Source organism: Gopherus flavomarginatus, chromosome 14 (genome assembly GCF_025201925.1).
Source record: "Gopherus flavomarginatus isolate rGopFla2 chromosome 14, rGopFla2.mat.asm, whole genome shotgun sequence".
NCBI classification, from domain to species: domain Eukaryota; kingdom Metazoa; phylum Chordata; order Testudines; family Testudinidae; genus Gopherus; species Gopherus flavomarginatus.
The window spans coordinates 40,725,106-40,738,464 of NC_066630.1; the positions used below are offsets into that span (position 1 = coordinate 40,725,106).

Consider the following 13,359-nt stretch of genomic DNA (forward strand, 5'->3'; position numbering starts at 1 on the left):
TGCCTGAGCTGACCGGATGGATATTGCTAGGGGAAAAGCTTTCTGGCTGCTGTGCACGCGGTGCACCCACCTGATTGGAATGGACACAAACAACATCTCTCGAAGAACAACAGTTATGAGAAGGTAGGTCACTTTTTTTGTTTTCCCTTTTTGTGCATTGATATCAGTGGGGTCAAGATTTCTCCTTGAAGGTAGGAGAGTAGTTCATCGGCTATTGAGGAATTCGTTGGTAGACTCCAGCAGCGAGCTCTGCAGTTGTCTGATGTCATGTTTGTATGCAGGGGAATTTGCACACACATCTCAGATGGGTTTCAGACCCCTTAGGCAGAGATGTCTTATTTCTGATGTATTTTTCACCTCCTAATCCAATTCACTACCACAGTTGACTAGGCTGGTAACTGAAAGAAACTCAGATACACGCTCTACCCTAAAATGAAGCAATTCTGCCATTTTATTCTCCCCTCTTCTCTGTTTGGGCTGCTCCTGGGTTTATTTCCAGCTCGTGTATACTTGCCTATTGGTGGGGTGGCTTCTATGCCCTCCGTTCCCCTGCCCCTCCTCCCCAGTTCCAAGTCCTCTACCCTTTCACCCCTTGGTTCTGCTTGTGTCACTGGGGCAGCTGTACTGAAACTGATTCAGTCCTTAGTATCAGTATTTACCTTTGGCCCCCCAGGAGCCAGAGGTAAACTGCCCAGGCAGTGCTGCTGCCCCTGCACAAGGGCTGGGTGGAGGAGAGGCAGTGTTCAGCATTGTCCTTCCTTCCATGACAGCTGCCAAGAGGCATTTTTAAAATCCTGGGGCAGGCTTCCAGGTGGAGGTAGATTCCCACCCCCAATTTACACCTCTGCCCCCAACCAGCCCCATTCACTGAGATCAGGTCTCCCTTGTGCCAGAGTGTGAGACAGCCATGATCTGCTTCTAGTGCAGAAAGGGGCAGTCCGCTCCCTGTGTAATGACCCTCCCAGCAGCCCATCTGTCAGCCCTTTACAATGAAACTGCACAATGCACAAAATACTCTAGCACAGGGACAAGCCTAGGTGGTCTAAATGACTTAGCCTGAGAAGTCTTTTCAATCTCTTAATTGCTGTGATTCTGCCTATCTACTAGTGCATTCATTTTACCCCCCCCGGCTTCTCTGGGAGGCAAAGATTAAGATTTTAGTTTTAATCAAACATCTGAAATGGGCTGTGTCCAAGTGACCTTTCTCCCTCTAGCCACACAATCCTGTATCCGGAGGCCCTAGGGCAGGGGTAGGCAACCTATGGCACGTGTGCCGAAGGCGGCACGCGAGCTGATTTTCAGTGGCACTCACACTGCCCGGGTCCTGGGGGGCTCTGCATTGTAATTTAATTTTAAATGAAGCTTCTTAAACATTTTTAAAACCTTATTTACTTTACGTACAACAATAGCTTAGTTATATATTTTAGACTTAGAGACCTTCTAAAAATGTTAACATGCATTACCGGCACACGAAACCTGAAATCAGTGACTAAATGAAGACTCGGCACAGCACTGCTGAAAGGTTGCCGACCCCTGCCTTAGGGGATGCAGCTGTAGAAGTCTGGGAGCTTGTGGCCACATAATTTCTGCCCTGTAAGAGGCAGCTAGTTCCATGGTCCCCTTTCTACAGCAAGTTTATTCCCAGAGGTCCGTGGCGTGGGGCACGTTGATTTTACTGATGATTTTAATTACAGCTGGCCTGAGTCAGTTACTTGTGGTGTTGGGCATCTAGAATATGTGGCTAGATGGGTGCTATAGAAACCCCATCTAGCAGTTCCCTGCAGTCCAGAACCGGGACATTGTCTAACAGCAGCTTGGCAAAGGCTGTTCTCTCTCCGATATGAAAATCAAAGCATCAGACTCCCAAATAACCAGAGAAAAGAAATACAAATTTATTATTTTTCCTTCCAACACAAATACACTCTTTTCCCAGAGCAAATTAGAAATACAGACACAATTTCCTACCAGCATGAGAGAGACTACCTAGAAATGGGGGACACGGAAAGGAGCTACAGTTGTTCCAAAACACAGTAGTAGGGGAGCAGAGGGGGAATGCAGGTTCTTTGGGTGAAGGTGAAACAACCCAAAGCATGGGCATGTCACTGTTCACATAGCAGGAATTAGCCTGCTGAGAAAATATTCACACTCCTCTCTTATTTCTGGTAAAGCTGCTCATGGAATTCCTGGGAAGTGACTATGAACCATATCACATAGCACGGTGTATAGAAGCCATGTGAAACCAAAGGAAAAACCTTTTCTGAGCCAGCGGAAAATCAAAGCTCTCCAGTTTGCAAACTGCTACAGCTTCTGCGGGGTGCTCTGCACAGCCACCGAGGGGCGCTGGCCTGATGGCGGTTTCTCAGCCCCACTGCCTGGGCTGGCAGGACCTGGGCTGTTACCAGCAGTACCCACCACTTCCATTTGTGGGTCTCAAAGGCTGCGTCTTCACTAGGAATCAAGCTGCATTTTTAACCTGTGTTAAAATCCAAGTGTAGACAAGGCAAGTTGTAGCTGGTCAGCGTGAACCACTTGTTTCCTCTTCGTGTTTGTTATGACCAGCCCAGGGCTGGTGCAAGGATGTTTCGTTGCCTAGGCGAAACTGCCACCTTGCGCTCCTCCCCCCTGTGCCCCCGCTGTGAGGCGCCCCCTGCCCATGCCAGCTCCCCACCCTCCACTCTGAGGCACCCCCCCCCCCCCAGCTCACCCCTGCTCTGCACACGAGCACCCTGAGCACGCCGTCGCTGCATCACTTTTCTCGCCTCCCAGGCTTGCGGCACCAATCAGCTTAGGCGCTGGAAGCCTGGGAGGCGGGAGAAGTGAAGTGGTCACGGCATGCTTGTGGGGAGGTGGCGGGGCAGGGGTGAGCTGGGGCAGGGAGTTCCCCTGCGTGCCACACCCCCACCCCTTACTTGCTGCAGGCAGCCCTTCCCGCGCTCCCCTGCCCCAGCTCCCTCCGCCTAAATGCCAGAGATCCGGCTGCCGCAGTCACTGCCGAAGAAAATGGCGCGCCCCCCCCTCCCCCCAAAATCCTAGGCGACTGCCTAGGTTGCCTAAATGGTTGCACCGGCCCTGGACCAGCCTCCCTTTCTAGCACCTCAAATGGAGGGAAGTCTTTGTCGTCACATGTGGGGCCCTTCACAGCCTGTCCCCACCCAACCTACCATCTCTTGTTCACTACTGAGATGCTGGCTCCTGCCTCTGACTAGACCATGGGGCCAATCTCCATCACCCACTTGTTACAGCTTCAAACCAGCCCATTTGTGCTTCCCCAGGCTGCCTCTCCCATGTGGTAGCTGTGCCCCGTCAGCATCCTTGGAGCTGCCTCATTATCCACCTTCCAACCCTTCCTTAAAACTCTCCTTTGCTGCAATGCCGACAAAAAAACATGACAGCAATGAGGCTGCTGGAGTGCTGAGCCCTCTGCCTGTCCTGCTGCCCAGTGCTGTCATTGTTCCCTGGTGCCCCTGGCTGCCTGGCTCCAGCTCTTGGCGTGTGAGCTCTACAGGGCACGGATCAGCTTTATGCTGGGTGTTTGGGATCCTGGAGCTAGAGCACGTGGGTGGTCTTCTAAAACAAATACCCTTCCTACCAAGACAGGCTAAAAACAACGGCCGTGTTTACATTAGGATTGTTACAGAGGTTAACCACACCTTTTTCCTAGTGAAGCCAGGTCCAAATGTTTCACATACAGGTCAGCAGATAAGGTCTCCCAGTGAACCTGTGCAGGGGCTTGTATATTGTCCCTCTTTTGCAGATGGGGAAACGGAGGCACAAGAGACTTGGCGAAGTGACTTGGCCAAGGTTATCCAGCAGGCCAGTGTCAGAGCTGGGTGTAGCACTCAAACCTGCCTACCAGTGCTGGCCTCTGACCTTGAGGTTTAGATGTAAAATCTCCAGGCCAGGGAATCTGTCTCTGTCACATGTAAACACTATTTCTCGCTCTGTGGCTTCGCAGTGACTCCACAGAAGGGGGAATGTTTGTTACCCTAGCCGCCCTGCTGGGAAGGGATCTCCCTTGGTTCACAGCCAGGCCCCTGCAGAGTGAGCTGCGAGTCTGAGACACTGAACGCTGGGGATGTGGCTGAGCCCCAGGGTCTGAGCTGTAGCTGACAATCTCATTCTGTCCCAGCAGAGCTCTGCCTCGTTGAGATTTCCATGAGCAGCACAAGGAAGCAGCAAGTCTAGTCCTGGAGCGTTTTGTCTGCGGGTCAGCACACTGCAGCCCTGCGCTACCCTTGTGGTAGGCATGGACTGAGGCAGGAATATGTGCCTGCTGCTTCCCTGCTCGCTCTGCAAGAGCCTCCCCCTCCCCATGGGGCATGGAAATCCTGCTGAGCGACATGGCGCAGAGAGAACTGGGGGCCTTCAATGTTGACTTAGGCCAGAGCGTCAGCCTGCTGTGCCCATGAGTGGGTGACATTTTGGCTCTTTCTGGGCACGCTTCATTGCAAGGTTCACTGAGACTCGTTCTGCAGCTCAGTGACGTGGGTCAGGCAGGGAGGCGATGGGAAGGGTCCCCCAGGAGTCCCTGTTCTGCACCGGATGAAGCTGGCATTCGAGCAGAGTGGCCAAAGACATGGGTGTTTTTCCTGTGGCACCAGGCATCTCTCAACTAATCAAGGCCCAGAGACAGGGCAAGACTCCACAATGAGGCACACAGGAAAAACAGGGAATGATGGGAGCTCTATGCTGCACGTGGCGAGCGGGACAGCTAGTCCCTGAGCAGGAGAGAGGTGACATGGGGCCTGGGAGGGGAACCTTGCAGTGGGAGACGCAGGGCCATGTACAGCAATGGCCTGGCCTGGGAGCCAACACCCCCTCTTGGTCCAACAGTGCCATTCGCGGGCAAAGCGAGGGCTGCCTGGCTTTCTACATGGGTCTTAAATACACCACCGGGAGCCAGCCAGTCTAGCTCCTCAGGGGCTTTCGACCTGCCTTTCCCTCACACTACATTTCCCCCCCACTGCTAAAAGGAACAATCATAACACAGAGATTTCCCTCAGCGTGGTGGGGTCTCGTGCTGGCGGAAATGATGAGGCGCGGGACACGGCTTTGTTGCGCTAGCGCTGAGACCGGGTACACTCATGTCATGTGTGGCCCCAGCTGGCGGCCTTGAAAGAAATACAAACACAGGAAAGGAAATGCTAGCCAACCTGGGGAAGGCTCTGGCGCCCCAGTCCGGTTACTGGCTGCCCTCTGGGTCTGACGTGTGGTTTTTCATCTGCAAAGAGATACTACATTACGTTAGTCATCCCTGTGGGCCACATTTCCAGACCAGCCAACATAAGCCACATGGACCAAAACACATGGCTCGTGTGCACATGACTGCCCAGGGGTCCTCGTGCACAGCGCCCGCTTGTGTGGGCACGCACGGCTACCCACGGGTCCTGTGTGCGCACGACTACCCGGGGGGTCCTGTGCATGGTCCCTGCTCTTGTGTGTGCACACGACTACCCGGGGGGTCCTGTGCATGGTCCCTGCTCTTGTGTGCACATGTGCACGGCCCCCTCTGACAGGGTGTTCCACCCCCATTAGCCTAGGAAAGTAACTGAGGCTGAGAAGGGGCCAGTTAAACACCTAGGCCACAGCTGAGGGGCATCAGGTGGCCTGAGGAACCCCTGCCTGCTGCTGGAGCCTGGCTGAGAAGTTTCAGCCCAGCTAGGATAAAGCCAGAGAGCTGGCAGCAGATGGGGGTTGCAGTGAAGCACTGGAGAGGGAAAGGAGGAAACCCCGGGGAGCCAGGCCCTGAAGGAAGGATGGAGGAGATGCCTGAGTGCGGTAAAGGACAAGGTGCGACACTGCAGACCTTGGCAGCTGATTAGAGGGTCCCTGAGCTGGAACCTGGAGTAGAAAGCAGACCTGGGTTCTCCTACCAGCCACGGGGTCCTGACCCCGCTGGACAGAGAATGGGAGCCTGGGATGGTTTGTATGGCATGACTGATCCCCCGAAGGGGGAAAGCACATAGTGACCCGGCCCGAGACCAAGCCCTGACGGGAGAACACCCTGAGTTAGAGAGAGGTGGCAAGGCAGCGGACAAGGCACAGACCGGGGTGTCGCCCCGGCAAGAAGCTGATCCCCAGAGCAGCCAGGAGGAGGCATCCCAGTGGAGAGTGAAGCCTGTGTGTGGCCCCTGCTCGGGCCTCACAGGGCTACCCACTCCTCTCTGTGTTCAGACCCCTGCTTGCATGTGCACACGACTACCCGCGGGGCCTGTGCACGGCCCCTGTTCGCGTGTGCACACGGCTACCTGCGGGGCCTGTGCACGGCCCCTGCTCGCGTGTGCACACGGCTACCCGCGGGGCCTGTGCACGGCCCCTGCTCGCGTGTGCACACGGCTACCCGCGGGGCCTGTGCACGGCCCCTGCTCGCGTGTGCACACGGCTACCCGCGGGGCCTGTGCACGGCCCCTGCTCGCGTGTGCACACGGCTACCCGCGGGGCCTGTGCACGGCCCCTGCTCGCGTGTGCACACGGCTACCCGCGGGGCCTGTGCACGGCCCCTGCTCGCGTGTGCACACGGCTACCCGCGGGGCCTGTGCACGGCCCCTGCTCGCGTGTGCACACGGCTACCTGTGGGTCAGTGATGGCAGGGAGATGGCAGGGCTCTGCCGTTGCCCTGCTCCACCTGTCTGGAACACTGTTAGTCAAAGCATGCCCAGTGCCACTTGCTGACAAAGGTGCCCTGACTTATTAAGTTTATAGTAATTTGTCTTGGGAATTAAAGTAGTAAATGAGAGGGATTTGATTCAAAATCATGATGCTCTGGTACAAGCCTGCGTGTTAGAAAATTGTTTAAACAGCCCCTGGGTTGTTCCCTTTAATTGCATGAGTGTCTGGGGGAGAGGCTGCCACGGTGACTGGCTCACCTGCGTCACTGGAGGGGCTGTCAACGCACCCGGCTATGATGCAGCCAGGCATGGCAGCTTGGCTGGGTTGTGTGCTGCAGCTGGAGCCTGCTCCCTGGGCACTTCCTCGCTCCAGGCATGTTTACAGTGTCAGCGGCCTGGGCATGCCAGCTTTGGCCTGGAGGGGGGCTGGCTGGCTAGGGATATAGCCCAGGGGGAATCTATGTCCTGCAGGGAGCCCAAGCCTCTCCCAAAACTCTGTTCTAGCAGCACTCAGCTCAGGTGGCCCCATCTTGAAAACTAGCAACTAATTCATGGCACTAGGCACCTACAATGCCACGCCTCTCCGCACGCCTGCACCAGCAGCTACATGCACTCAGCAGCCCTCCCCCTCCCATAGCGCAGCTCCTGCAAACGGGAGGGGAGCCTGGCGTGATGAGGGGGGTCGTGGCCGAGGCACACGGGCTGGAGATGGGCACTCCTCTGGCTCAGGGGAACGGCCAGCACATTTCCCCATGCAGGCACGTTGAGGACCATTTGGCTAAAGCCCAGAGAAAGCTAGCAGCCAAAAGCTCTCTCCCTGCCTAGGCCATGCAGGGCCCATGACTGGGGTTGCCCACCCTGCTGGCTTCGCCGGGAGTCTCCCGGAATGGGTGCTCTCTGCTGGACGCTACTGAAGCCAAACCAGGAGATTTTAGTAGCACAGCAGAGCTAAGGCAGACTCCTTGCCTACCTAAGGAGCACCCAGCCCCCTGCCGCAGCCCAGTGAAAGTGAGGGGGGGATGGAATGAGGGGCCGGGCCCCAGTGAAGGGGCAGGGTGTGTCCATGTGATGAGACAGTTGGCAGCGCTACTCATGACAAAGCAGCTCCGCAGGGACCTACCGTCTCCTCGGTGTCTGTGCTCTCCTCCTCACTGTCGATGTCCCTCAGGTCGCTCGGCGCGTCGGCAGCTGGGATCTCCTTCCCTTGCGGCTCCCCCGCCGGGTACGAGGGCTCTTCGCTCACCTGAGCCTTCTTCTTCTTCTCCCCCTCCTTGGAGCCTGCAAGATCAGAGCAGCCCCTAGATAGCAGAGCTCTCTGGCTGCTCTGTGCTCTGCTCAGGAGGGACGTGCTCACAGGTCACTAGGGAAATGCCCCAGGCCAAAGGGCTGTTAGTCTGTGATGGCCAAAGAAGGGCCATGCAGCAGCCAGCCAGGAGCCCGACAGTCACCCCCTAATCCTCCCAAAGAAGCAGGCTGCAGTGTCCTGTTAGCGAACATGGTGGGGGAGGTTCAGTGGAGCAGCCGAGTTAGCTGGGGGGAGCATTGCACTTAGCCCGAGCTGCGCTGTGCAGAGAGGATATCTCTGGAGCTGTGCTCAGAACCAGTTCAGGGGCGTCCCTGCGTACGTTCTCGTGGGCGGGGGTGGTTCCTGTCCGGCTGCTGGGCCTTCACATCTCCATACAGGGGCCAGATGATCACGAACAGCCTATGTGCCTACTTGTGCACACCCAGTGCTCTGACAGTAACAGCCTCCCCGCTCCTCTCACCTCTCTCCCCAGCCAGCCGCTCCCGCCGCTGGTCCATCCGATCCAGACTCTCCAGCAGACTGTCCACCTGGGCTTTGATCTGGCTCAGCTCTCCCTTGATGGAATGCAGCTCTTCGGCACGCACTGCACGAGGGAGAGGAGAGGCGAGGCCATTAGGCTCCATGGAGACGTACCTCACTGGAAGCGATGGGGAGGGTGATCCTGGCGGGGTCGGCAGTCTGGCTGGGCAGCCCACCTCAGAGCCATTCTGCACACTCCAGCTCTTGGTGGTTATGCATCAGTTAAGTGATGGGTGCTGCCATCTGAACCTCCAAGCTGCAGGCAGGTCCCTGTCTCCCTCTGCACCTGCTGTGTATTTCCTCTTCTAAATGCACAGCAGTTGGGCCAAGATTTCTCCCCTGGAGGCACCTGGAAGGGGCCTGGGTTCTGGAACATCGGGCCCCTCCACAAGGCTCCCCAAATCCCCTGGCACGTTGGAAGGTCCCAGCTTCGGGGGCACCTATGTTTGCAAACGCTGGGCCTGTCTAACTCACACATCAGTTGGCCCAGGCGCTGCTTTCCTGGAGCAGTTTTTGGAGACAGTGGCGTCTAAAATGTGTTAAAAGGCGAAGTTCTTTCGCTGCTCAGGCTGGGGGCTCTCGATAGCAGGCTCCTTCCTGTGGAGAACGTGCTCCCTGCAAGCAGTGTTGAGTAGCCCCTGCCCCAGGCATGCTCCACCCAAGCCGTGCTGTCCTGGTGCCTTGCCCTCCCCAGGACACCCTCCACTTCCTAAAGCAGTGATCCTCTCAGTGTCCCACATCCCCTCCCGTTAGCCACCGCCCGCCCCCCGCAATCTGTAACACTTACGCTTTGTCCGACCCAGTGGTGCGTTGCTGCTGCCTCTCGGCCCCGGGTGGGGGATCAGGCTGCTCTTGCCCCCTGCCCCCACGTGGGCTCGTCTGGTCTTGACCGGAATGCGATTAATAAGGGGCGGGATCTTCTGATACTCGTACACCCTGCAAGGGGGAGCCACAGCCGTGTGAGGAGCAGGGCGAGGCCCTGGCATGATCCCCTGCGCAACGTGTCACAGGCACTGCACTGTCCTTGGGGGAAGAAGGAGCCTGCAGGATGAGCAGGGAGGATGGAGCCCCCCTCATGCCAGCAGGGAGCAGGAGTTGGGAGCAGGGACCTGGGGGGGCTCCTGGAAATCACAAGGCCTGAATGCCCAAGAATGGGATGCAGCATGCTGCAGATGGGAGCAGGGGGCTGTGGTCTGGCACAAGCCCTCCCACCTCAGGGCAGCGCGTGCTTTCAGGTGCAGTTGGGACGCCCTGCTCCATTCCTCCCTCCCTGGGCGTTCAGCGAGTGGGTGGCCTAGAGGCACCTGGCTCCAAACGTGCTGAGCCCTCAGCTGGAGCTGCGCAGGAATCGACAGGGCAGCCAGTGGACGCTACAGCCCCAGCGTGCCTCCTGCACAGCAGCCACTGGGATCCGGACGGAGCATGGCCTCTGGGACAGGAAGTCCTGCTCTATTACCAGTGAGCACTGCTGCAGGCAAGGGCAATCCAGTGTGGCGCCGGGGTCCTGGCAAGCTGCCCTTGTGGCTCTGGGATGGGTGAAATGTGGTGCCCCCAGGCTAGTCTTCAAACTATCTGGCACCACATCTCTCCTTTGAACGGGCAGCCCCCTACTCTTTACCCTCCCTGAGCGTTACCAGGAGTCATGCAGCAGAGACAGACTATCCCTCCCAGCCCCCAGTGCACTTCGCTGCCTACTGACTGCCAGTGCAGCCAGAGGAAACAATCTGGTTCCGTGGCTATTAAACCCCAGGGACTCTCTCTGTGCTAATCAGCTGCTTTTAGGTAAAGGCCTAATGATGAGATTGGGGCCAGCTCCTCAGCCAGTGCAAATCAGCACAGCTCGGGTTGACTTCAAAGGAGCTGCCCGAGCCGACACCGGAACAGAGTCTGACTGCAAAGGCTCCCGGGGCCGTGGGTGTGGCACAGCTTCTACTCCCCCAGGGCCCTGCCGCAGCTTCCAGGCACTGGCTGACAGCTGGAGTCTATGGCATGTGAAGGTGTCACTGCAGCGGACAGGCACGCCCAGGCTGCTGGCATGGGCAGCAATAACAGTGACCATGCAGCAGCAGGGGCAGCAGTGTGGGCTAGCAACTCAAGGGCACAGCCAGGCTCCCCTGGAAGTTTGTGCTCAGGTTACGTCTATGCTACTGTTACCCACGCTAGCTAGCTTAAAGCTGGCTCGGGCAAGCCTGGCCCATGCGGCAACCAGCTCTTCCTCTGCAGTGGACGTACCCTTAGGCAAAAGAAATGTGGCCCCCTCTGTCCTGGTGCACTGAGCTGGGATACAGGGGGCAAAAGGAACTCAAACCCAGCACTTCATCAGCCCCTCCACCCCCCAACACCAAAGAGGGAAGAACTGGCAGGTGCCCTTGGGCCTGACATCACTCACCTGTACGGGAAATCGTCCCTGTAGAGCTCATAGTCCAGGTCACAGTTACTGCTGCAGAAGGAGAGAGAAGACAGCAAGGGTCACTTGCAGCAGTGAGCATGACGGTAGCTGTGCCGCTCCCATGCCCCGTCCCAGCAATGCCACTCAGCCATGGGGCCTGGGAACCTCCAAGAGGCTGCAGCAATGCTTAGTTGGCGAGATTTCTCTGCTTACACAGCATGGGGATTACCAGCCGGAGTAGGGGCCATCTCTAGATCATGGGGAGGAATCAGCAGTGAGCAGCATCTGCAGGCCACTGTTATATTTGCAATTGTGGGTGTCTCTGGATTAGCTGGGAGGAACAGTCAGGAGGGGCTGGCTGGGTTATAAGGCCTTTGCTTGGTGGGGGTTGTGTTTTATTTAAAATTTCCTGGGAATTTATTAGGTTTTTTTAATAAAAATTACAAAGAATGGGGGTAATTGGTGCAAGAAATGAAGGTTGCCACTTTCTGGATAAATATTGGGTACGGCTCGCTTTCTTCTGCTGCTTCTGGAAGCTGTCAGAAAACCCCTCACATTCTGAAACACGGTCAGCTACCACCTTCCCCTTTCAGCCACTTCAGCATGAAAGGCAGTTGCACAACTTTTATTTGCTTTCAACGTAGACAACTCTTGTATGAGGGCAAAGCAGGGCCCCCCTTGGCCCTGCCTCTGCTCCAAAAACCACTCCCAGACTCTCAGGTTCAGCAGTCACCGGTGTAATCCCACCACCTTCTCACCATATACAGTACCGGGGCTTCAGGCCAAAGGACTTCCCAGCTCTGCAGCCAGGAGCTCCCACTCTCTGGCTTCCCCTCCTCTGTCTGGCTTTTCTGGAGCCCCAGGCTAATCAGGCTGGGTGCTTTCCCCTTTGCCAATCAGGAACAGGTTTCTCTAGCCAGTTCCAATTTACCTCCCTTAATGGGAACTGGCATGACACAGGGCTGGCTCAGCAGTTCATGCCCAGCCTCCTGTCACACACCTCTCCCCCCACCCCCGCCTAACCACCAGGTTCATCCTTTCCCATATCCTCTACCAGATTGGGCATTCCAGGGGAGTTCTCTTCTACCTTCGGGTGACCCCCCAGGGTCCTCCTTGTGGGATTCATTTACCCCCCTCTCCACAGACATTATACTGTGTGTGGGGTGGATATCCCCATAGGTCCACTGCAATCCACAGGTCCTCACACCATTTGCACCCCCGGGTATGTTTCCCTCCTTTTTCCCATTCCCTTCTGGCAGAGGTTCGAGGTTGGTCCCTACTTCTCCCTGGACACCCAGGGCCTCAGGTTTCTCAAACCCACCAAGCAGGGCCTGGGCCTCTTCTTCTGGGGGTCACCTTGTAGGGAGCTCCAGTGGGCCTTTCTTCTCCGCTAAGGGTCTTGGGAGGGATGTCTCCCCCATCTCCCCTTCCTCACTTCCTTCTTGACTCAGGCTGTTGTCTAGGGCTTTTCACGGCAATCTCCTGAGGAGATGGTCTCCCTCTCTACTGGGGCTTCGTGGTTTAGGTGGTTCCACTCTTCGTTGGGGGTCCTCCCCTTTTCCCCACTGTGGCTTCCTCCCACTGCCTCCTTTCCCTCCTGGGAAGGGGTTCCACTCTGTGCCCAACACCACCGGCTAAAGCAGTCCCTCCGCTACTCCAACCTTTTTCCACCAGAACCTGCCCCAGACCTCAAGGGGCACCTGGGCCACAGGGACTGTCTCTCATCCCCATGGACACATTCAAGGTTCATCTTGGCTCCGGGAATCATCCAGTGCAGCTTTACCAGCCACCTCTGGATAAGAAACCAGGCTGAGGCTGTATCTATTAGGGCCCTCTGTAGTTTCCTCCCCACTATCACCAGAATGGTGGACAATCTCTTCCCTCCAGCATTAGTCCAGCCACAAAACTCAGCCCAGCCACACTCCACGTACGGGCTGTTCCCCTTGTTATGTCCCTAGCCTCTGTTTGTCAGAAGGTGGTGCTAGATGGCAGGAGAGAGATCACTTGATCATTACCTGTTACGTTCATTCCCTCTGGGGCACCTGGCATTGGCCCCTGTCAGAAGACAGGATACTGGGCTGGATGGACCTTTGGTCTCACCCAGTACGGCCGTTCTTATGCTCTTAAATGGTCAGGCCCCAAGGGGAGCTCCTTGAGTGTCTTCCTTTTTCCTCTCTGGGCCCTTTCTGGGGGATGTCTGTTCCTCTGGGCTTTCTCCCAGTCTCCAAGTCTTTATAGGGTTGTCCCTCTTTCCTGGGGAAATTGGCCTTCGCATACCCCTCGGTCAGTTTCACAGCCCCTGCCACCATACTCGGTTGATGCCGCCTAACCCATACAGGTATGCTGTTGGGGAGGCCCTGTAGGAACTGTTCTAGGATCAATGCGTCCATAATCCCCCCCCACTGTCTGGGTGCAGGGCTCAGCCAGCGCGTGGCCCAGTCCATCAACCTTTGGGCTAACTCCTGGGGCTGCACCCCACCCCTTGCTGACCATAACTTCTGGCAGTATTTCTCAGAGGACAGTCCTACCGAACCCAG

The 13,359-nt window shown here is 56.6% G+C and overlaps 2 protein-coding genes across 4 annotated transcripts in view; both read right to left on the reverse strand.

Moving 5' to 3' along the window:
- The window catches only part of CLEC18C (C-type lectin domain family 18 member C), a 271,662-nt gene that overhangs the window by 147,569 nt on the left and 110,734 nt on the right, over positions 1 to 13,359 (reverse strand). The window lies entirely within an intron of this gene.
- Positions 1,869 to 13,359, reverse strand: part of LOC127034042 (heterogeneous nuclear ribonucleoprotein C-like 2) — a 49,523-nt gene continuing 38,032 nt past the window's right edge. The window contains exons 3-8 of one of the 2 annotated variants that reach the window (XM_050922470.1): positions 10,823 to 10,873; positions 9,221 to 9,369; positions 8,375 to 8,497; positions 7,729 to 7,886; positions 5,154 to 5,221; positions 1,869 to 2,473 (exon numbers count right to left, since the gene is read on the reverse strand). In XM_050922470.1, the coding sequence (XP_050778427.1) occupies positions 5,183 to 5,221; positions 7,729 to 7,886; positions 8,375 to 8,497; positions 9,221 to 9,369; positions 10,823 to 10,873 (520 nt within the window). In that variant the 3' untranslated portion in view covers positions 1,869 to 2,473; positions 5,154 to 5,182. Of the gene's footprint in view, positions 2,474 to 5,150; positions 5,222 to 7,728; positions 7,887 to 8,374; positions 8,498 to 9,220; positions 9,370 to 10,822; positions 10,874 to 13,359 lie in introns of those variants that run through there. The other variant, XM_050922466.1, reaches the window with a different exon arrangement.